The 24504-nt window shown below is 48.4% G+C and overlaps 1 protein-coding gene across 2 annotated transcripts; it reads right to left on the reverse strand.

The window, feature by feature from the left end:
• Positions 1-256: 256 nt before the first annotated feature.
• LOC120831358 (breakpoint cluster region protein) lies at positions 257-24486 on the reverse strand. Of its 2 annotated transcripts, none has more exons than XM_040196756.2 (23): positions 22704-24486; positions 13384-13565; positions 12135-12239; positions 11026-11211; positions 10038-10145; positions 9791-9851; positions 9651-9703; positions 9412-9552; positions 7223-7344; positions 6736-6901; positions 6442-6561; positions 6192-6267; positions 5989-6093; positions 5818-5892; positions 5572-5669; positions 5247-5378; positions 3355-3414; positions 3140-3249; positions 2798-2937; positions 2582-2716; positions 2351-2456; positions 1719-1878; positions 257-1630 (listed from the first exon to the last, which is right to left on the reverse strand). In XM_040196756.2, exons 1-23 carry the CDS (start codon positions 24031-24033, stop codon positions 1541-1543), a joined length of 3861 nt encoding a protein of 1286 aa, XP_040052690.2. In that variant the 5' UTR covers positions 24034-24486; the 3' UTR covers positions 257-1540. The 2 variants fall into 2 exon arrangements, with proteins under 2 accessions (XP_040052690.2, XP_077943395.1); XM_078087269.1 differs by having other exon boundaries at positions 9791-9842; positions 22704-24382.
• Positions 24487-24504: the final 18 nt, after the last annotated feature.

Consider the following 24504-nt stretch of genomic DNA (forward strand, 5'->3'; position numbering starts at 1 on the left):
ACATTGAAATAATGCTTGCATATCATTTACCATTACATTTTTTTAAATGTCTGAATTAATTAATCAACACATGTCCAGTGATCCTGGACCACCAAAATCCAAACATGGTAAAAGTTTTACTTTTTAATTTACAGGCTCATCCGTCCTCTCCAGTGTAGAAATGCATGACATTTGAGCTAGGAGTTAGAACTTGTCAGAGGCCATTCTTTTTACAAGTATGTTTTGTCACATGTTATGAAAGACGCTGCAAGAATAGTATTGTCAAGTTTTTATTTACATAAATCATACATACAAGATCCACCAGTCTTGTCCGAAGACTCGCTAACAGTTATGCTTGCTTTTACTTACATCACAAGCCTTTAAAGTTATACTTTGTGCTACCAAGTGTTTCAATACTTTCAGTGATTTGGAGAAAAAAAATGAAAGTACACCGTGTACTTTTAGAGAGTAATACCAGGTATGTGGATGATTGACCTTTTAGTAAGCCAGGAGACGTGGATATGAGTGAGTCGCTGTGCTTCAAGAGTCCACCTAGGGGACTTTTGGTATTTGAGCTCATTTCTACAGTGGTTTTTTCCAATATAGGTAACAGTATGGGTGAGGAATGCAGGAAGCACACACAAACATAAACTGAAGAATCAAATGAGAAAAAAAAACACAAATTATATGAAATATGGACAAAAAACTGAAATTAAAATGATACACAGCTCAGTGTACATTTCACAGATCAGGCCTCGCCTTTTCCTGCATTAACTTTCCTTTAACTCATCTGTACCACTTTCTAAATAAAAAGTATCACTTATATCCACACAAAAGTTGGTTTGGGAACCACAGGGAGAGAAACGATCTGAAAAAAAAGACACAATACAAATAGCATAGCACAGATACCACCGACTTTAATTGCTTTGGTCAACATGCCTGCATGTTGCTGTTTTCAGTCCCAAAACTAAATGCTGTGAAAAAAAAAAAAAAATGAAGAGCGCGTATGTGTGTGTAAACATTTGGTTAACTGAAATGTTGTATTGGCCATCAGCAGGGAAACATTGGCGGAGGTGAGGCTTTAAACATGTCGAACATTTCTAGCAAAAACGCATGTGTAGACATGAAAAATAATCAGCCTTTTTCATCCGCCCCATTCCTCTACAGAAATAAATCTTACAATATGCAACTACAGCAGAAATCTCCTTCTGTGTATATGCAGCTAATGTGCATGTTGACAGGACAGTGGAAACAACACCGTAGTACAGTAAAGAATGCCTCTTGAAACTTGAATTAAATAAAAAAAAAGGAATGACATATTTTGTGCATACATCATGTAGGCTTGTAAGTAAACAGAACCCCCGGGCTCCGTCACCACTACCCCAAAAATCATGGCTTTGGTCACTGTGGCGGTTTCTAGCTCGCAATGCGTGGATGGTTCCACCTAGTGGCTACAATAATAAGCACCCTCAGAGTAAACCGGCCAGCCGCGTCTGCTCGGCAGCCTCCGGCTCATCGAGCGGCAAAGAGCTCCGTTACGGACGAGTGGCCGATGTCCCGGTTATACTTCTGAAGAGAAGAGAAGGCTTTGACGTTTGCTGTCGGGGGCCGGGATGCCCTCCAGCTGGAGGAAGTAGAGAAGGACTTGCACCTAACAAACGCAGGAAAAATTCATCGATCAGACCTGCGGCCCCAATGTCATCAGTCTGAATTGCCAATACCCCGACGGGCGGTTTTACCTGAGCCATGACCTCCAGGGACCAGCTGTCGTTCATGGAGATCGGCTGCGGGCTGTTTGAGATCTTGCTGTCCTTTTCGGAGGGACGCAGCAGAGTGGGGCCGAAGACTGTGGCCAGATTGTGCAAAGACATCTTGTTGACGCTCTCATTTTCAGTCACCCTGTAGGAGCAAAGAGGCGAAATATTGTGACCCGACTCCGTGGTAGGGTTTCCACTCTTAAAACACGGAATCGGCCCGTATTTTAGAATAAAACAGCGTGTCCCGTTTTGAACCAACACGGGAAGGGGGTTTGTTTCCGTATTTTCCGTCTTCAATGCAGCATCCCGTCCTATTCTGCCCCTGATTGGGTAATACTTGGTTACTTGATTGGTTTGATTGCCCGTGAACCTGAAACCAATCAGTCAGAGGAGGGCGGGGTCTCTTGGCGGAGTGTCAATTTGAATGAATGACTGAGGCAGCTCCAGATACCCACCTCGGATAGTGTTCCCGGACACGTTTTCACAAATAAAAATAAATAAAAAAGTCGTCTTGATTTATAAGAGACAATTTCACATTTCGATCAGACTATTATAACGGATCACCAGTTTTTTTTAGTTTTCTCTGTCTTTTCTAGACATTTGTGAGTTCGTACCTTTTAAGGTGGTCCAACAGGAAGAGGAAGGTCACCAGGTTGGGCTCTGGTAGAGACAGCAGCAGGTTGAGCATGCAGCTCTCCTTGGCCACGCAGTCGGAGAGAGCTGCAAGCCGAAAGCGCGCACACAATAAATACGCCTGTTCCACAGCTCGCAAAAAGCCATTCACGCCTTCCTCGGCGTTTAAAAAAAAAACATTTTTCTGCCAAAATAAAGAAGTGGCGACTGACCGATGCCTCCGGCAAAGTTGGGGTACAAGTCGTCCGTGAAAAGAGGCTCCGGGAGCTCGCGGAAATACAGCTTCAGTGTTCCGGCGATGGCGTTCACGTCCATCTCCCTCATTATGACGGACACGTCTCGGTTGTCTGCGGAGGGGGGGGCAGACGACGACAGTCAGTAACGGGCAAAGATTACAGAAGACAAACGAATAATCACGCTGAACTCACTTGAATCGAAGGCGGCCTTCAGGGCCAGGATGTCGGTGGCGACTCCGGAGACTCTGTAGATCCCCACCTCGTCCATCCCTCTGCGCTCAATCTCCTCCACGCACTGCCTCACGATGAGGGGAACCTTGGAGCGCTCGCGCCTGGTGGGGACCAAGTCACACAGACACAAGCAGTCAACAGACGCGTGAGGGGGAGGTAATACGTACGGGGAGTAAAGGGAGTGCAAGCGCTTCTTAAAAGAAAATATTTCCCTTTACGCTGGAATGTTGCAGTCTAACTAGACTTGGTTCTTACTTTAATTCATTGACAAATCCAAAACGCACAGACGTATCATCGACTCACTTGGTTACTACGTTGATCTTGATTCCAAAAACTCCGGAGTGTTTGCGTGAAGGCGTTCGCTTTAAGCTGAACTCTCTGCTGGTGAACTTCATCGAAAGTTTCACCTCGATCTGAAACAAGTGAGGAAGCCGGGTGTCGTTTTGGAAGGACCACGGCAGCAAGTTGCAAAGTGGAAAGATGTGCAAAAACGGAGGAGCCGTCATAAGGAAACGTACCCCATTCATATTGATGACTGTCCGCTGCCAGTCTTTATTTTGCAAAGTCTGAGGATCCAGCTGAAAGAAAAAAAACAAAAAAAAAGGGGTTATTTCAATTTCACATTTCAGTAGAGTGTCTGCCAGGTGGTCAGAGATCTACCTGCTCAATGACTTCACTCACATAAACACAAACTCCATGTGACCAGGTGGTGTCATCGATCTATTTCAGTCATCTGACTAATAACAATCCCACAGGATGTATTTGTGCGGCAGATCTTCAATCAACCAAGAAACCACTTCAGTTTAGTAAAAAAAGAAGACATTACATAATGAAGCTAAAAAACATTATCCATAAACATTGGTTCCTGGAGCTTCCTCACAACAACATCCCACGATGATTTGTCAGCTCACTTTGCTCATCTCTTCAGCTTACCTTTGGTCTGACCAGGCTGCTGCGGACTCGCCCCCACAGACGGGCCCCCGTACTCGGGGATTTCATTTGAGCCGCGTCTCCCTCTTCCTGGAGACCGCCGACCCGATCCACGATCCCCTCCTCTTTGGGATTACGGTCACTCATTCTTTTTGGTATGAACCTTCCCCCCCGAGTGAAGGACAACAAACCAAAAAGTGTCGATTCCACAGACAGCAACCAACCCGCGTCACGCGCGAGATCAGCGGGTCCTCGTTCCCTCGACCGCCAGCACCTAATTTTGTTAATAATCCTGGTGATCTTCTTTGACGCAGACCAGCCGAATCTCCACGTGACTTCCTGTCATCCCCCCGTCTTGGTATCGTTATGATCGAAATCCTTTCATTCCACAGGGAGTCAGACAGGAACAAAGGCACCTCCCCTCCCCTCCCCTCTTGTGTGTTGTTGCACTTCCCTGATGGATTTGGGGGATTAACCTCGGAGAATCTCCTCCTACCCTCATTACCAACATGCTCACGCCTGCCGCTGTGAGGACTGTGGGCCGGTACTGTCGCGTCCAGGGAGCCTGAACAGGATCCTCAACCACTCAACAGATCGAATTCATCTCGCCCGATATCATAACCCGTTAGTTTAATTTGTGAAGTAATTTGACGTAGTCCCCCACAAAGCCAGGAGAAAGGCCAACATGACCCAACGGGTCATCTATGTGATTCAAATACCTGACATGTGTCCTGTTGGCTCGTGAAAAACATGTCAATTATCTGGATGAGTTTGGGTCAACCTGTCCGGCGGGGAAATGCCTTCCCCGACTGATCAAAGAGCGCTCTCTGTCTCTCACTGTCTCTCCGTCATAGTCTGGAGCCGTGCAAACTCGAGACTAATCCGCCCTCCGTCATAACACCCTCACAGGGGTCAACCTGGAGGGACTTTGTGGGAAAACCTAATGGCTCACTTCTTTTTCATCAGGAAATGTCTCCCTGGGGCAGGATTAGCCGTGTTGGGCAGCCGTGCAGATAAACTGCCACCGCGGAGGTACCAGAATCAATAGAGGGAACAAGCGCACGCCACACAGGCAACAATTGTTTCTCCTATTCATGCGGGCGGAACTGTATAGATTTGGGTTCACGCCACGAGTCTGTAAATATTGACTTTTAGTTCACTTTCCACTGTGGCCTCGTATCCCGTTTTAGGGGCAAACATTTTGTGCTTCGTGCCAGAATGCCAGACAGCGATTAGAAGTTAAAGTGCCTCACTTTTCTGTGACTGGCAACACAATAAATAACATTCCTAGTTTTCGGTTTATGATTGAATTTAATGCCACTGAAAAACTGAAAAAACACCTTTAGAAAAAAATGTAAACGCTTATAGCACTTTTTGTTATTGATATTCAGTTTGGACCTTCAGAACTAGTCACCCCCCCCCCAAAAAACACAAGCGGTTATTAACCATCTGACCCAGGTCTACCCTAATTGGCCGGTACCTTTATTTGGCCTTTGGCCATGATCTTGTCTGCAATCTCTCCATCTTCTTTGCTCTGCTTGGTTTTGTGGCAGCACTTCTCATAGCAGAGCAACCTTAACGTCTGAGAGCCCTCCAGTTCAATCTCAAACTCCTTGGAAAGACACAGAGGAAAAACACACACTCCAGGTTTCAGCCCACAGCACAACAATGTACTTTTAGTCCATCCACCAACGGATCTCAAAACAAAGATGGAGAGACGCGGTCTTAAATACACACACATATTAGTGGATAGTAAAAGGTGGATCTCACTCACTAACTTTCTCCACTCCGATATGCACGCTCACCTCGTTCCAGTTGGGCTCTGTAGAGTCTCTGTACACGCGTGTTTTGGCTTTGTTGACAAAGTAGCCGAAGGAATCCACCTCCAGGGAGCAGTAAAGGTCTAATGGGGACGAGCAGAAGTAGTTTCAACGTGTTGAATCAAAGACAAAAACTAAAAACTTCGATGACACACACAGAGGACAATGAGAACGCTCCCTTGAGCATATTCGGAGAGGTGACTCCTCCTCGTCAAAGAATAACCGACTTACTTAAACTGTGTTTCAGCCCTGACGCCGAGTGGACGATGACATTTAGGAAGCCGTACAAACCAGAAGATTCATCATCTGGGGAGGGCAACGTTCAGATCGTGTCAGGTTAACAGAGAGATCCAATACAAAATTGTAGGTTTATTAAAATGCACAATGCAGTGGGAACCCTACCTTCCTTATTCATGGTCATTGGAACCGTGTGAACCGTCTGCAGTTTCACGCACGAGTTCGTAAGCATCTGCAGCTCCAGAGAAGTCAGAGAGGAGCTTTTGAAGCCTGCGGGACACAGTCGAGGTGAATGCGGGTCACACCAACACGGCATCACAAATGTCGCGATCAAACCCCATGGTCTCCCGTAGAAAGTTTTAACTCACACTTCTTCTGCTGCTCGCGAACGATCTCCCTCCACTCGGCACGTTCGTAGTCAGAAGAGATCAGGAACGTGAAACCCTGAAATGGATAAAAGATAGGAAATACATCGGATTTTATCGCGCTCTCGCAGTGTAATGGCACACTACTTAACAGCAGGGGGCAGCAGAAGCCATGTTAAGAAGTTTGACCCTACTAGATATTCACGGCGATATTTAGCATGCATTTTTACTAGGAACCTTCCGTGGGACTCACCTTGCCGTTTCGGTTGGCCACCCTGAAGGCCATGTTGGGGGACATGAGAAGCAGCAGAGACTCCTGTTCCAGCAGCTTCTTCCTCAGTCGCTCAACCCCCTTGGGTCCTTTTGTGGTTCTCTACAGATTAACAGCACCGGGTGTTATGTGATGCATGACGTGCTGTCTTAACATTTCCTTGTATTTCAGAATCAGAAGCCATTCATGGCCACACATGTTCCACATAGAAGAATTTGTCTTGATGAAGTAACATTTTGAGGTGTGCGTTTTTGTGGGTGCATTTAATATCTTCACCTTCTCTTTTTGGATCTCGTTCTTGATCAGGGAGATTTTGATCTTTATGGCGTCGATCTCCTCATCCTGGACCAGCGGGATGGGGCTGGACTCACAGTCCTCAATGGCCTGGAAAGTCAGGTCAGCCAGTGGGATGTACCACTTACAGTCATACTGTTGCCCTTTTCTGTTGGAGCACAAAGCGTTTGTATAACAACGTCACGTTTTCTTTCCTTCGCCCAGTGATTATCCTGCTGCCCTGCACGTTCACCAGGATGTTTTTTTAAGCAGCATGAAGCCAACTGCACAAATAGCCACAAGCTTGAAAACTGCTGGTGAAATAATTACGTTCATCTCAACCGCCGGTCGGTCACGACGAAGCTGTTCCGTTCGCAGCAAAGCGGAATTTACTTTAACATGTCTAATGTCTGTCTGGGTAGAGTGACTCTCATTCCCCAACAGCGACTTTGAACCAGCGAACCTTCCGGGTCGCCTGACTCGGACTCACCCGGCAGCCTGTTTCTTCAGCTTGGTGCAGAGCAGCAGGTCGGTGAAGAGGAAGACGTGGCGGAGTTTCCTGGAACCTTCGACGAGCTCCACCATGAAGCAGTCCCTCAACAGCTGGCGGTTCTGCCGACAGGAGGAGAGAAATCACTTCATTAAAATTCATTTGTCTCAAATGCATCCCCCAACAATCTGAATAATTCAGTATTTGTAACTCATGAAACTGTGACCGAGAATCAAACCGCTTTCAACAAAAGCTGCAATATTAACAACAGTTGGAAATGAAGCATCTATTTACAGGTTGATATTGATGTCAGTTTATATTGCTTTAATTTGGGGTTCAAATAAAATCATTTTGTGCAGACGTTTGTACGTGTTGACGATTACTGTTCACACCGCGCTTTGGTGATGAACGCAACGTCAGCCTCGTGGCGGAAGTAAACACCAACAGAAACAATAGATTTTGTGACGTGTCCAAAACAAGGCAGAAAGTGTCTCCTCAAGCAGCAGCAGCCTCCTCGGTGAGCCGTCCAGCCCGCGTTAGAAACACACGGCCACACGAGCTCTCCCCGCAGCAGCCTCGGCCTTTTGACCTCTGAGGCTCCGAGGCTGTTTGCAATGACATCACTCATTGCCGAGCAAGCCACGGTGCGACAAAAACAAGGAAATCGATGCACTGTGGCTTTCCTGTTTTTTTTTTGTTTGTTTTTTAAAAAGGACACGCCAGTTCAGTGCAGGCTGGTCACACGCCTTTTTGGGAAGCCCCTCAAATATGTTAAGCACTGTCCTGGTTTCAAAGAGAAGAGGACATCCGCTCATTATGTTGTAACACAAACACAAGCCGAAATTGTCAATAATCCAATGGAAACACGAGGGCTGTAGCTGCCCTCCTGGCACTGCAGTCCGCTTTGGTTTGTGCCGTGGACCATAATGAGACGTTGGGCAGCGAGACGTGTGCAACCGGTGGCGCTAAACAAAGTTTGTTGACAGCTAAACCTCCCAAAAAACGTGGCGCTGGAGTGTTGTGTGCCGGCTTGTTATCTGTCAATCTCCTGGCGGGATTTCCGCCTTCCTCGAAAATATGTAGAAGACCCGTTCCCAAGAACTTTCTTTGACTTAACATCCCACCCAGGTGGGCCGGGCCAGTTCCCAGAGAACGGCAGAGGAAGTTCTCATTTGGTTCATCTGGATCAGAGCCCTGAGATGCGTGCTGCGGGGAGGGGGCGCATCAGGAAGCGCTGCTACACACCCAGCAGATTAGTAAAGGGGGGTGGGGGGGTCCCCGAGGTCATTTCTGGGAAGCAGAGTCGAGACTGCGGCAGGGAAGGATGGGAGGAATCGACTGGTTTTCCTGATTTGAGACACGGAGACCCTTTGCCTCCAGGGTTTGCAGGGCTTTGTCGCAAGCATCCTCCATTGTGTGGACTTCCTTCAAAAGCCAAACCAGACATGCTGAGATGAGTCAGCGACTCAAGCTGACTCACGATCCGGACACCTTGTGCTCAGGGCCCTTTAACGTCAAGACAGAAATTGCGGGGGCATCTTAATCTTCATTAAATTACACAATACTCGTGTTTCAGGGAGTAAAATCAAGTAATTGAAAGTGTTACTGTTGTATATCCATTTTCAAGCAATGTGAGAAAGTGTTTAGCAACACATTATCTCACAACATATAGCACGATTACTGTTGTAAACTGCAGCCACACTAGCGTCATAACGATTACCTTTTCCTCGGCCTCAGCTGTACTTTGTCTTTAGCTCTAATTGCCAATTGTTAGCGTTCTCACGCGGCAAGCAAATACTGTGATCATAGCAAGCATTTTAGCTGCCAAACATCAGCTTGTTACCGTAGTCACAGCGAGCGTCGTGAAGCATAAAGACGTCAGCATTCAGCTCAAAGGACCAAAGCCTCACAGAGCCACGAGCCTGGTCTCGGTTTAATGAATAACAGTTTTGCGCCTGAAAGTTGGAAAACCTCCAAAAGAATGTGTGTAAGTTAGTGAATCATAAACTGGACAGGTTTAAAACCATGTAGAGTAAAAGCAGCAGCGGTGAACTGTGTTGCCACCACAACACTCACCACAAACCCCTCACTTTGTCCTCAAGTTAATATTAACTTCAACAACCTGGGAGACGTCCAATGAAAGACAAAGCTGGACACAGAATGGCTAACGTAGTCCTCTCCGCACTGACCTCTCCCTTCTTGACGGTCATGGACTGCCTACGCGGGGTGATCTCTTCGTTTATACTGGACAGGAAGTTGTGAGAGATGCGCAGGGCGTCCTGCAGCAGCGGGTGGTCCGGGTGGCTGGAGGGTGTGTGCTTCAGGAGGTCCTAGCAATGAGAAGCAAACAATCACAAATTAAATTTTAAAAAATGTAAAAAAAAAAAAAACAATAGCTCTGACGCGTGTTTCGGCAGACGGGACCTACGTGCAGAACGAGGGTGCTGCGCGTCACCCTGTCCACGGGTTTGTAGAGAAGAGCTGTGGGGGGAGGCAGAGTCAGCTCGACAGGCCGAGTCACGGCTACTTGGACCAATGTGGCGACGGTCATTTCAAATCACTACTCACTTTCCAGCGAAATTTTAGCCAACTGGTCCTTGCAGTCCTTTGTGCTTTTGACCTTGAGATCCTGACAGGAAGACACCACCGGAGGGGACGGAGAGAAAGAAATACCCTCATTAAATCACTGCCCCCCCACCGCGTGATCAAAACAATCACTGCGGGGACCGCGGAAAGCTGCGCCGTCATCGCTTGTCTCGGGGGGCAGCTGTGCAACATCAAGCGCTGGCCTGCCGCGCGTAGCGTGCTTACATACCTCAGATATCTCTGCAAAGCCAGCGTTCGCCTGGCAGCATTTGTCCGCCGTCCCCACAGCAACCTTGTAGTTATCCACAAAGGCCCTGTACACGCCAAGCTGGCTCGCCTACAGGGCACAAGCAGAGATTTTAAGCGTGTGACGGTTGCTTAGCGGTGTCACTGTGTGCCGTAGTCGGGCACGAGGACATGGTTACAGGCGGAATTGAACGCCAATGAGTGCGATTTAATGTTTTCTCACGCGTCCATATACGAACGCAAGTAGGAATGTTTTTCATCTTTTCTTATCCGACAGTAAACACACAGCAATCTCGTATTCAGCAACCTCCTATGCAACGTTGTGTTCTCCTTTACTGCCTATAATGTGGTGAGGCAGAGGCTTTTATCTGGCCGGGGGTCGACTCCAGTCAGTCTGCTCACATGTGCACTGCAAGAGCCACGGGGCATTTACCAGCAGCCAAAGACTCCCACCATTCCCCCCCCGAAGGGCTCCCCTCTTCATTAATGATCAAGGCTTGAAATTTAAAGCGCGCTATAATTAGTTTCTGAAAGTCACTGACTTGACAAACGGTGGTCTGTTTGATCAGAGTCCAACGTTCAGTCTGATGCTGTGAGGTTTCATGTTATTCGATCCAAAGGAGGGTTTAAATCAGCTGAGGCGATTGCCAGGCTGTAATTAACTCATATTGCAGTTAAACAACTATTCAAAACAACTGTGGCAGCATTTCACTCATATCAGCTCACCAGATCCGCTTTATTTCATTGCTTGCAGACTTTCATATTTACTCTATTTCTAACAATTCCCTCAAGTTGGGTCAAAAGAAGCAGGTTGCTGTTGCTGTATCAGTTCTCCTTCTACTACAATGGATCTTAAAAGATATTTGCCATTTTCAAGAGGCATCATTAGATTTTGTGTTCATATAAATATTATATATAAATGTATTTCCACCATCAATGATCGCTTTGTGCGCTTGTGGTTGACATCGTACCAGCTTCTGGAAGAGGTCGCCCACACACTGCTGGGGACCCCAGTCCTTGACTCGGGGCAGCAGAGCATCGTAGAAGTCCTTGTGGATCTCGTGGAGCTCCGGCACTTTGAAGAAGATGGTGTCTATCTGCTGGATGCTGAGCATGGGCTGCGACGTTGTGGCTGCAGCCCTCAGGGGTTTCATGGGCTGGATAAATAATCACAGTTACTGTATGAAACAATCACCAGTCATTCAGGCTTATCTTCGACAGAACAACAAGGGAGAAGTAATAGCGTAATTAATTTATTTAGAATTACACTGTCTTTGTAGAATGAAAACTTAAAACCAGTTCAGATACATTTTGGAATTGAAATGTAACGTTATCTGGTGAAACAAGCCTTATCTTATCATGAAAAATAAATAAAAACAGACAGAGGCTTCAGCTGCAAAGCCGTAGTTTATCAAACTAGAGCAAATGTGTTTTTTTATTACATATAAATTCAACTTTATATTTGTAAGAGGACGTATGTTTTATTTCTTCTCTCTTCAAACGTTAGCTAATCCCCTCACAGTGACAATGTCGGTTTTATACTGTACCGATAAAAGGTTTTATAATTTTAGATAACGTTAGCTGGAGTATAAAGTATTTCTTTCAAAAGTTAGATAGTTCACTAACTGAGGTGTGCAGACAATCGTTAGCTAACATAAGTTGTTGTTAATTAACTCAAGCATTGGTGTGTTTTTACTGGTTATATATGTAATTTCTTATTTTAAAAGTTAGGTGCTTCACAAACTTACTCAGTTAGTCAACAATGGCACTTCATTTTCTTCTAAAAAGTTAGCCACATTAGCAAACATTGGCAGAACCAACATTGCGTTGAATTGAGTAACGCAGGTACCGTTTTTATCACCTATGACTTCATCTGTGTGCAAGAGGAAGAACATGTTTTTCGTTCTTTCAAAAGTGAAGATAACTTTGTGAACTGACTCCGTAATGTCAGATAAGCTTTGCTATTAACGTTAGCTAACAAGCTACATCTAACAGCAGCAGCGAATAGCCAGTTCTGTTCAATGCTGTGATTCTAATAATACATTTTAATCTCCTTGCTTGTGGAACAAGTTGCACATACAATGAGCAGGGCCTCCAGGTGGCTGAGATAGATCTCCTCACTGGCCAGGATTCCTGACAGGACCAACTTTCTCATCTCCATCCCCTTGTCCTGATCCAACTCCACCTGACATGAGAACACGGTGGAAAGAGAAAACTATTTTCCAACATGAAGAGAAGACGGATGATGTAAAACGTTATAACGTAAATGGGTTGGACATCTTAATAAACTACCCACACACCTCTGCGGACCCCCGGGCTGCAGATACTGTTGTTGTGGGATTACGCACAGACCAGATTTGATTAAACTCTGTAGGAGTTTTACATTCCAAGAGGCCGGCGCCGGAGACGCGTAGCGTTTTAAAGAAGACAAATGGGTTCTCGAGTCCAGGAGTTGTTACTCCTAACAGGTCAAAGCCATCAGTCATCCGGGCTATCGTGTCAGTACGAGGCTCACTCAAGCACTGAGAGAGGCTGCGTCCACTCCAACCATCACACTAGTTTAAAGAACAAAAAAAAAACACTGCGTGTTCGCCAAGCTCCATTACCCTCATAATTTAGGCTTTGAAGATCCCCACGAGCACAAACACACCAAAGGATAAGAACACCACGGACAGGACAGGAACCGAGCAGAGGGGGAGGGGAGCTCTGTCTCTTTCAAACATCCGTTGGCCCACATCATTCTTGCAGAGCGTGTGTGTGTGTGGCGTTTATCGGCATCGCCCTTCAATACGGCAAGGCACGTCTGGGATCTACACCGTCAACCGTGAATTTCATTTTTGCAAGTCCTCAACGGACTTAACGCTGAAGGGGGAATTCTTCCTCGGGTTTATGACGCCGACGAAGTTCGGTTTAACTTGTTTAACGGTACATGACTCGGCCTGTGAAAAAGGTTGCATAATGCCCACAACGGCTCTGCAGGAGACTTCCAAAGTCACCTTGCATTTGCTGTGGGCACGATTCACCTGGTCAAGAAACGCCCATTCACTTATCAGCCTCTTAAAAAGGTTAAAGGTTATTCGTTTTGTTAACTACTAACAGCGGGACTTTACTTATTGAGTGAGCATTTCCAGCACATGCAGCAAAACTAAACAGGAGCAGAAAAAGTGGGAACAATATCCTCTTCACAACGGAAAGAATGAGGTCTGTAGGAAACACTTTAAGACAGATAATTACATTACGAAGGAAAAACAAAACAAAACCTTGGAGCGATGGAGGACGGTGCAGGAGGAGGGGGGGACAGAAAGAGGAAGAAGCAGGACAAACATTACCGATTGCGTGGACTCCAGAGAGCCGGACGACTGCGTGTCCCGGCTGCTCTGGCTCTTGGAGCGGAGTCGCGGCGAGGAGGACGGGGACCCGCTGAGGGACGGCGGGTGGCGGCGAGTCTGGAGCTCCTCCGAGCGCTCCAGCTCATAGCCATATGACGCAGGGGTCTCACTGTATGAAGCCTCTGTGAGAGACAAAGGACAGTAGTCACATGCGGAGAAAACATCACGGGAAACGCAGCAAACTGAAACATAGTTTTCCGCTGGTGTTTTGATAAAACGCCAATTAAAAAAGGAGACGATGGCTATTAAAGACATTTAGGAACAAATGAAGGAAATATACCGACATTCCGTGTCAACGTACGAGCCACTGCGAAAGGAACGAGGAGGCAACGGATCGGTTTGTTAATCCGCCCATAACTAATATGCATATACTTGCGTTTGTTGTTCTTTTGTTCAGTCCGTGTATATAAAAGCATAAAAAAAGCAGAGTTGTCTCATGAAAACAATCACCGAGCCGCGTGCTTCCTTCCGACGGCCGTTGGGCTTCATATATCGAATCCTCTCTGAACCTTTGCAAACCTGTGACCTACACAAATCTACCGCACGGCCCGTGCCGGCCGCCGAGGGCTCGCGCCTGGATAAGCCTGGGAAACTGCAGCGGCGACACGATAGCCGAGATGACATTCCCCACGCGGGGTCTTGAAGGTCAGAAGGAACAAAAAAATGGGCACAAGAACGTCTTCGTTCCGGAAATTGAGACAGGAAAAAAAGCCGTGTCTGGCAATGCGGACTACGCCGTGTTAAGGTTCCTTTGGGCTAGAAAACAGGAAGGAGGATTCCGGAAACCAGGAGGTGGGGGGGATGGAGCCCAGTCGCCCCGGAGAGGCCTGAAAAGACGGGCCGGCTGACTGGGTGACGTCCGTGACAAAGGACTCAAACAAAACGCGCTGGGAGAGCACAGAGGCAGACGGCTCTATTGACCGCACGGGGGGGGAGAGACAACTGCAGGACGGACGGGGGACGTCCATGTTAAAAGGCCACTCTGTGCTCCGGTGAGATTATACATCAGGCACCGGCAACACATCCTCTCCCAGGCAGGAGCCGCGGACGCCCGGACCGTCTCATTTGCGGGGGGAAAAAGCTTGGAAAAGACACGGCCGTGAAACGCGAAGTCTTTAAACGCGGTGGCATTTGTGTCTTCCGTGGGAACATTTCCTTTTAAACTGCAAGCGGCCCGTCCGGCAGAGCCGAGGGAGACACAAGAGGCGCCACGGTGAGCCACGATGTTCCTTCGCCAGCACAAGGGCCGCGACTGAGGAAGCGTGCGGGGCGGGTCTGCCCGGAAAAGTCGGCAATTCATCTGCTTCAGGTCCGGAAACAGGCTTTCTGCACAAGGTCGTCTCTGCACAAGGTCGTCTCCGCACAAACAGCTCTCTCTCTCTCTCTCTCTCTCTCTCTCTCTCTCTCTCTCTCTCTCTCTCTCTCTCTCTCTCTCTCTCTCTCTCTCTCTCTCTCTCTCTCTCTCTCTCTCTCTCTCTCTCTCTCTCTCTCTCTCTCTCTCTCTCTCTCTCTCTCTCTCTCTCTCTCTCTCTCTCTCTCTCTCTCTCTCTCTCTCTCTCTCTCTCTCTCTCTCTCTCTCTCTCTCTCCGGTCCACGCTCGATCAGATCCTGGTCTCAGCGATCATATTTACGTTTACAGCCGGCTTTGATGCCTCTTACTGTCAGAACACTGCGCACTTTCAGACACGAAAGGAGAAAAAACGAATGTCCAATGACTCAAAGTGAGACTCAAAATGTGAGTCTGTTTTGCGTCAGACCCGGTGCTCGTCTGTTACTCAGGTTCTGTGTTTGCCCTGATTGTGAAAGAGTTTGTGACCCTTTCAACTGAACAAATAACCCAGAGGGGAGACGGCTTTAAAACATGAAGCAAGTCTAGGAGACCCAATCACATGGTACTGATGTGGAATGGCTTATAAATAACATAAAAACTAGGCCTAAGTTGATGCATGAAAGATACTACTCAAACATAAAACTACGAGCTACTACGAGGAACCATCGTTCCCCGTTAATTGTGTCGGATTTTGCCAGCATTAAGAATAACTTTATTTAGGATATGGATATGTATCATCTTTAGTAGCTACAACCTCAAAACAGATTTAAACGAAAATGCCTTTTCAAACAATACAATGTCGGATTATTTATCGACCTACACATGCGCTCATACAGAAATATCCTTCATTGACTGTAATCGTCAGCTGATGGCTGAGGCTTTGTTTTACACTCAGTCCTGGACCAGCTCACTTATGCCGTCGGTCTGTGAGCGGAAACAATGCTCAGTGGCACCGCGTCGACACTAGAACGCTCAGCCGCCGCTTATGGGTAATCATTTACACGCACATGTGCAGTCCAGTCGTACAGCGCGTCCTCGCTTTCGCTCACTCGCACACAAACACACAACGCGGTGCAGCTTAAAATGGGTTCAACTGTGCAATAAAGCTGTAATAAATATACTGTGATGACATTACATAAGACCGCTGAGCCCAACAGCTGCGGTTGGTTGAGAGCCGAGTGGAGCCGTGGATCAGATAGAAGCCGGGTTTGGTTTTGGGCGGCTCCGAACTCGCTAATTCTGGGTTTCTCAAGACATACAATAGAACCCAACAAGAGATTATATATATGTATACACACACACACACACACACACACACAAAACACAGGGGTTTAATACTGGGGACAGGTTGGATGTCCTATTGGTGACAAAGGAAAGACGCATTCTAAGGCCTAATCCTAATCCATAGAGATGACCTGCGATACCAGGGGGAGGCAGATGTGCAGGTTAGACAGAGTCGCAGCATCAGAGGAATAAATCCTGCGGTCTCTTTTCACCACACCAGACAAACGGAGAGTTTCAAACCAAGAGGGAACTTTCCCGTGGGACGCATGACTGTTGTTATGTCCAGACTGAGCGCTTTTGTCCGTTTTCAAAATGACCAACATCGTCACGCGGCATGGACACGAAAGCGCTGCCTTTTCACTGCACAGCAGGAGGGGAAAAACGGCTTGTTATTAGTTCTACAAAACAACCCAAAGCGGCAAACAGGCTGTTGGATCCAATCCAGACATTCATTTGACTTTTCCACTAAACTTAACGGATAAAATATCAACTCGACTGATGGGAATGAATTCTGACAGCGATTCCCCCAGAGAACAGAAATCAAAGAGCTAAGAGTGTCTTATCGATTTGTCTCAGAGAGCTGCAACAAGAATAGCAGCATCCATAAATCCCCATTTCACCAATTGGGAATTCACCCGGTGCTGCCCGGCCGGCACTTTGACTGATCAGTGTGTTTAAATAGCTCAAGGGGGAGAGAGTGCTTGTATTGCAGAGAGAGAGAGACACACAGCGAGCTTATTGTTCCCCACTGTGAACATATTGACCGTCCACATAAAGATCGGTCAGCTGATGCACAGAATTCTGATCGCGAGCTTCTAGAAACAAACACCCAGTGCGTTTAACGATCCTGCTCAGAAAGGCCTGGAAATGCGATTTCAACTTCCATTATCCACCGCAGAGCCCAAAAAAAACAAAAAAAACAGTCACCATCAAGGACGGCGTTTCTGTCGCCTCGCCAAAGGTTTGCATGGATCCCGAGAGAAAGGTTTGCACCTTTGACGAGAAAAAAGGAGAAAAATACAGCCCAGGATGCCAATGTGAGATGTTGTTAAAAGCTTAGCACCACTTTATGGTTCCAGAAAATGGATTCTCCTGCAGACTGTGCGGTCACTGGGGAAACGCCGGTGCCATGGAAGAGGCGTGAGGGGGGGGGTGAAAGGGTGGTGGCTCTTCAGACTGGAGACTGGACAAAGTGACCGCGGCCTGTTGCTCCTGTGAGTTTAAACTAGTGATATTTCCCATGTCGTCGTTTGGAGATGGAGCTTTCCTTCCAACAGAAGAGCCTACAGCTCCGGCACACACATGCGAACACACTCAACGACGGCAATGCCAACATCCTGCCGTTCAACCCGAATCCCCGATAACTCACGCGATGTCACTCCGGTCCTTTTGCGAAGACCTGACAAAGCTCCGCCAGAGCCCCAGAGCCCCATGAAACAGGGGCTGAGTGGTTAATTGACTTTGACATGTACCGTTGGCAGGGCATCCCTCTAACCTCTCGGGCGTCTGTTGTGGCAAATGCAGCCCCCGACTGTGTCTTTCGGCAAACTCTAAAAAAAAAATAAAAAAAATAAAAAAATGTTTTAAATGTATTATCGTCACATCCCGAGCCGTTTGAAGTGTCTGCTGCCTCGGGAGGCCCTTTAAACCGGGGGGCCCACCGGCACTCGTCGGTTGTGGGGCAGCCTAAAATTAGTGGCAGTCATTGAGCAGCGTGGGTCAGAACTGGGCCGCCCCAGTGCAGCACACCTACTAATCAGCGCGTGTTGGAATAGCTCAGGGTGGTCAGGCTGCTGCTCGCGATGTGCCGCACAACGGGGGGGGGAAATCAAAGCCCGGTAATAGCTCCAGTCTTCGGAAATAGAACGGACAATGGAGCACGTTGACGCAGAAGGGAAATCCAGCATTATCAACATGTTACAGCAGATGGTTGGTTTTTAAAAATGGGGAATTTGTCCGATCTTACTCGTTTTATAAAAAAAACAAAACGAGTGCCTTTTCATCCCATGAAATAATTCACCCTGGGGAGTTGCTTTTTTTACTCTAAACAAAACTGCTGACATTGCTCATTATGAGCAGAGATGAACACACTTAATAAATTCAATCAGACACATGGGATGAAAAGGCACAGTGACCTCCAGGTGTGATGAAATATTCATGTGCATGTCTGAATAGGATTAAATATTAGTGATAGGACCTCACCTGATGTGCTTCGGCTCAGTCATTTTCTGCCTGGCAACACTCGTTTGCGTTTAACTAGTTTGTTCAACTCAACAGTCTGCGGGATCAGCTTTGAATGAATCAAATCCTCACAGACTTATGTTATGTCACAAGCTGTGGGTTACAAAATGCGTCCTAGTTCAATCCTAAAAAATTCAAATTAATTTTGCCAGACACACACACAGATGATGTCCTCAGAATTTTTTTTTCAACTTAAAGAAAAGCTTGCGCGTCGTTCACAGACACAGAACGTCTAAATAAGAAATACTACAAAGCTGCATTATGGGAAATGTAGTTGGTTTTTTAGTTTGACCCATGCTGAGCGCTAAATGTCAGAATATCTCAGCCAGGGCTGCTTCAATTTTCACAACTCTTTTTTTAATCCAGTTTACTTCAAAGAAGTGCAAAAATAATTCATTGGGCCGCTTCTTTAAACACTTGCAAATATTAACGACAAAATTACACAAGCGTTTACTTTCCTCATCCAGCCGCAACGCCCAGGCTCTCTTTGTCCAAAACAAACCCGGTGACACAACGAGCGCCGCGGGTCAGGCTGCAGTGAGAGAGGTGAACTCATACAACACTTAACATTTCATTAACTGTTTCTCCCCCTCTGCCCCTCCACGCCCAAAAAACAGCTGAGACATTCCGTAAACACTCGGCCTGCCAGCCAGCAGCACAGAGGGCCCTTTGAGTGGGACCAGGGAGGGGAGCTGAGACTGCAGGACCGGGTGTGTGGGGGTGGGGGGGGGGGTCTGAGGCCGAGCACGAGGGTGAGGGTGCGGAGGGGAGTGGGGGAGGCGGGGAAGAGGGGGTTTGGGATGCCCGCAGGCTCCTAAACATGCCAGGGATTCCTCTTTTATTAAGTTTTTTTTTGGGAGGGCGGGGGGGGACGTGTGGGAATAGAGGAGCCGCTAGTCGGGTGTAATCGGGCCTCACGTAGCTCCTTAACAAGTGTTTTTGTTCGGCTCCCCGATAGGAAAGAACAAAAAAAACTATTCATGGCGTTTGGCGCGACAGCAGCTGGCGATGGCCTGCTGTACTCCGCTATTGACCATTTTAACCAGTACACTGGACAGAAGAACAGGTGTCTCTCACACACACACACACACACACACGCAGAGAGGCAAAGCTTTCTGGCCCCCGAGTGACGCCGGCACTTCTTGTGGGCCTACGTTTACTCTAGGAAAGGGAGAGGCTGGATTCTTTAGCTTCCTTGACCACCAGAGCTCAGATGTTGACATCCAGGTACAATGATAGGCCTGTCCGGGCTTCCTTGAGGAACCTGAAATATTCACGAGTCTGCAATTAGCCGCTGCCGTAGACCAGCATCGGCGCGACTCTCGCTGAGGCAGCAAGCGGTGTCGATCTCTGGCCCGACGCCGAGCCACTCAGACGGCTTTCATCCCCTTTTCATACGGACTCCTCCAGTCACCGGAACTGTGCCAAATCCTCATACGTGCATCCCAAAAGACAAAGCGCTAGTGTTTGGGGGGGGGGTATATATCATCTCTTCCCATGTGCCTCTCACCGCGATGCATTAACCATGACACAGCCGACACGCGGCAGACTGCAGTCACGTCAGTGTCCTGATGGTAATTAATTATGGCAAAATAGACCCATCAGAGAGTTGGCCTCCTTAGAAGGCCCACAGCTAATCAGCAGCTCTATTCACAGCTTGGCTTGACAATTGGCCTAGATAACCAGAAACAAGGAGGCAACACTTATTCTTCTATTCATAGAAAAAAAAAAAAAGGTCCCCTGAGATGAGTCACTTTTAGACGGGCCGTTTTACTTAGATTTCACGCTGCCATCCAGCGGAGTAGCTGCAGGACAACTACGGGGTTTGTTTGTGTCAGTTCTAAGGTGTTTCTGATGGTAAGCAAGTCATTTTTCCCAGGCGGAGACAGACCGCCCCCAGGCAAGGCACTAACACACACACACACACACGCACACAGGTTCCACGCCAGGGTGCGGAACATAAACATCCACACACACGAATCCTTCCGTCCAGGGAGCCTCCTTTAGGGCGGACCGCTGGCTGGATTGGTCAGTTTATGCAGCTTTAATAGTTATACAACACAAAGCGCCTTTACAACACCGAGGTTAAGTTGGCTTTCCGAGGCCCATTTAATAGATTTGAGTGAATGCCACAAGAAAATTAAATAAATTAAAGGAAGGCAAAACAAAAGAATTGGGACTGCTCTCCCGAAGTCACCAACCACAACAAAGAGCAGATTATTGCAGAAACTCGCCTCAAAAGCTTCTCCCTCCCCGAGGCCCAACGCACCAACTGGATGAATAAATCCACACTTCTGGTAATCCACAAAGAGGTGCACATGAGGCAGCTGTGGCATTAGATCAGCAACAACAGCTCGGGCTCTGCAGCGCGCTGCCCTGAAAACAGAGAGAGAGTCAAACGGGACAGCGTGCACAACGAGGGGAACTCCGACCCGTTTACTGGTCACACGGACGCACCGCTGTGAATACAGCTGCGTGACGAGCACGAAACTTTGATCTCGAGCGTGGAATCGGTAGTATGACTTTAAAAAACTCAGGGTCCACTTAGAGTGGCTGTACTGACTGTGTACGTCAATAGCATTTTTGTTGGGATTAAATCCAAAGTGCCGTAAAACTACAAACACAAGGTCGATATTACAAGACAGGACTTGTTAGCGCGCTTTGACGTCAGGTTCACACAGCAACTTGTCCGCATGCTGTGAACTGAGATTCTTGCCAAATCTGCACAGATTGCACCCTTAATCACATCTCTGGTCTTCTTCTTCGTGATGAAAGAGTTGGAGGCTGTTCTTTTCTGTGTTAGTGGCTCTGGTGGTCATCGGGCTTATCGGCATGGGCTCGGTTACTTTTTAGATTTTTAGACAGATTCATCAGGACGCCGCTAAACAACCTGGGGACACAGAGCTTGCGGGCATTCACCAGACAGAAGGTGCCACAGAAATATTACATATTATTAATATTATATATCAATCCATCCAACAACCTCATTGGAGAGCAGCATTAATATCATTGAAGTAAAAACATTCTCATTCGCTGTTTTGTTGAAAAAAACCACCTTCTGTTCTTGATTCTTTTCCTGCAAATTACATTTACAAAAAGGAGCTAGAAGTGTGAATACTTCCTGTATGCATGCATGTACACCGAGGAATGGATTTAGAGGTTTTTCCGTCATCCGAGCAGCATGCTAGCTTACGCTTCCCGCTGATTATACAGTCACATGCTTTGTGTCAAAGAGCTTTGGACCGGGTCACCTTATGTAACAACGCACTATTCTGCTCATCGGTTTAATCCGAGCCACAGTGGATAACACTGTTTTCTGGGGTGGGTTGGTGGGTAAAGGCAAACTCGTTTTTTTCCCAGCACCAATCCTAAAAGGCCCTCCGCGTCCCCGATCCCTCGTTGGCCTCAACCTGCAACAACGTCCGCGTGCGTCGTTCTCGCAGAGCGACGCGAAAGCTGCCGCCTCTCCTTCCGTCCCTGGCATCACCAAGTCGACCGCTCTGCTTATCCCACTTAACGTTGTCATATTGTTACCATGTCAATACTCAATGAGGGATTCTCCTATTGTGCTCGCACATAACAACAGGAAACCCTGATGGCCGTCGTTTTGATCGGAAGCCGCATGACACACTTTAAGCCCCTCCATCCTCTTTTTTGATTTATTTTTTGGGGGGAGTTAGTCGTTAGTCGGCTTTTTCCTGTGCGCAACAAAGAGCCTCCCCAAATTCATCACGCTAGACGAACCCCTTTAAGTTAATTACTCTGCACTGAGGACCAAAACACTGATGTGCGCTGACACAAAAACACTCAGGGGTGGACAGGGGCCGAGCGACCAGGGGTGGGGGGGGGGGGGGGGGTGCCTGGGGGCAGCCGCTGCCTCAGCTCGAGCATCTCTTGTGAGAGGGCTGCAGCACTCAGGGGGCAAAGAGCATGAGGGGGGCGGGGGGGAGAGAGAGAGAGAGAGAGAGAGAGAGGGCGGGGGTTATGAAAACACTCCTGAAAGAGCTGCATAACCACTGGAGTCCATTGTGTGGAGCATTCGTGGCGGGTTGAGGTTCTGCAGGCTGCGACCTGGTGAGAATTGGCCTCGCCGGGATGGGTCGGCTTGAATTGGGTCACATGGGACCTCTTTAACCTGCTGATACCATCCCTACCTCCCCTTTGTGTTAAACAAATAATTGAGTGCATGATAATCCTGGCTACAGAATTTATTTTGTAGGTTGCATTGAGTGGTGACGTTAAAATTATGGGGCGCATTTCACACATCAGTGGCTGAAGACCAGACATCTTTCAGGAGGTGATTGGAGGGCCTTTAAAGTGCTCTTTAGTACTTTTCTGCTTTTAATCTTCAAAACAAAAGCCTCAAGGAACCGTCTGTGCTGTGCAGTGTGTCTTGCAGACCTACCCAGATCTCCTTGAACGCTGTTGTCCCGAGAGGTCCTGCTGGACGTGGTGGACTCCCCGTCGCTGGGCCGCGTCTGCCGCGTTCTACAGACTCCTGCGACGGTGGCCTCGGACGCCGTCCCCTGCTGCTTCAGCCGTTTCTGGGACAGGGGCGGGCTGCTGCTGCCAAAAGACTGCTGGGAGGGCGAGCGGCTCTTCTCGCTGTACGCCTGGGAGGCGGCGGTGGGGCTGGGCGACACCTGGCTGGACGGGCCTGAGGAGAAGTCTTCCTCGCTGGACGTTAGGTTCTCGTTGGAGCTGCAGTCCGGCGTGTAGCCTCCTCCCGCGTCCTCAAAGCTGCCGTTGGAGTAGGAGCGCCTCGGCCAGGTCAGGTGCGCGTCGTCCTCCGTGCCGTGGTCCCGGATGTGGATGACTCGGGTGTCCCCCTCAGCCATCATGCCCCCTACGTACACGCTGGTGTAGGGCCGGCACTCCGCTGGCTGCGGCTCACGCTTCCCCCCGGCGGGCCGGCTCACGCCGTCCTTCAGGACGTTCGGGTTGACCTCGGCGATGTCGTCGTACGACCCGTTGTGGCCGCAGTTCCCCCCGGTGGACCCGCCCCTCTGGAGCCCTCTGCCGATGTCCCCCGTGGCGGCCGACAGGTTCACCGGCAGGGAGTGCAGGGACCTCTTGCGCTCCATCTGCATGGCCTGACCGCCCAGGGTGCGGATCTTCTCCGAAACCTCCCTGTCGTTGACCTTCACCAAGCCTTGCTCCGAATGGTACTCCACGTTCACGTAGAAAGGCTTCTCCTGGGCGCCCGTGACCGACGACCCTCGGCCGTCCCCGGCCGCGTGGGAGTTGGCCCGCCTGATGCGCTCGAAGTTGGACCTCAGAGCTGCCACGGAGCCGGTGCCCAGCTGGAACTCCGGGATCTCCGGGTCCTGGTGCACCGGCGACACCCGGCCCACATCTCCTTCTGGATGTGGCTTACACCGGGATGTCTTGCAAGGCCCTCTCTGCTGCTGCTCCTCCTCCTCCACCTGAGCCTCTTCTGAGTGGGGCCTCTGGCTCTCCGGCCCACCGGGCGGGTCTCCATCATTAATTCGGGGAGTGCTTTTGAATCCCCACCGCTGCCCGTCGTAGGACTTCCTCTCTTTGGCGAGCAGAGTCTGCAGGTAGATCATCCGAAAGCGCTCCTTGTTTACTTCCTTCTCCAAGTGCCTGATGGAAGACTTGCATTTGTCCAGCTCCTGTTCAATGTTCCCCAGTGAGTTCAGCTCCATGCAGGGGGGGTTAGACTCGGGGAACTGGGCTTTCCATGCTGCTACAAACCCCACCTGTTCAACCATTGTTATTAAGTCTTACATTAACTATTCAAGCCATTCACAACACAGCGCCATGCATTCCTAAAGCCTGAATGGACTTTGACTATTTGCACTTTACAGCTTTCATGGCACACTGGCAGGCTACATAAAAAGGGAAAGTGCTCTGCTCTACTTTACAGGGAAGAAAACCTGTTTCTTTTACAGTCTCTTTACTCACAAACGCGAGGAGAAAATCCTAAAAGAGGCGAGATCACCAGTCCAATCCCTTCGCTCCTTGCGTGCACAATCCAGGGAAATGTGAGTTTATCCTCTTATTCTCGCCTATCCTCTGGAGACCTTCTGTCCTCCTCCGCGCGCGGTGTCAGACTGACTCGCGGCTCGCTGGTGTTGCGGTGCGCAGCAGAAAGGGGAGGGGCCACGTGGACGTGATTTAGGTTTATGCTACGCTCCAAATCCACGAAGAAGAAAAAAACAAACTTAACAAAAATAATGACG

This window comes from Gasterosteus aculeatus, chromosome 13 (assembly GCF_964276395.1).
Source record: "Gasterosteus aculeatus chromosome 13, fGasAcu3.hap1.1, whole genome shotgun sequence".
In the NCBI taxonomy this organism is placed as follows: domain Eukaryota; kingdom Metazoa; phylum Chordata; class Actinopteri; order Perciformes; family Gasterosteidae; genus Gasterosteus; species Gasterosteus aculeatus.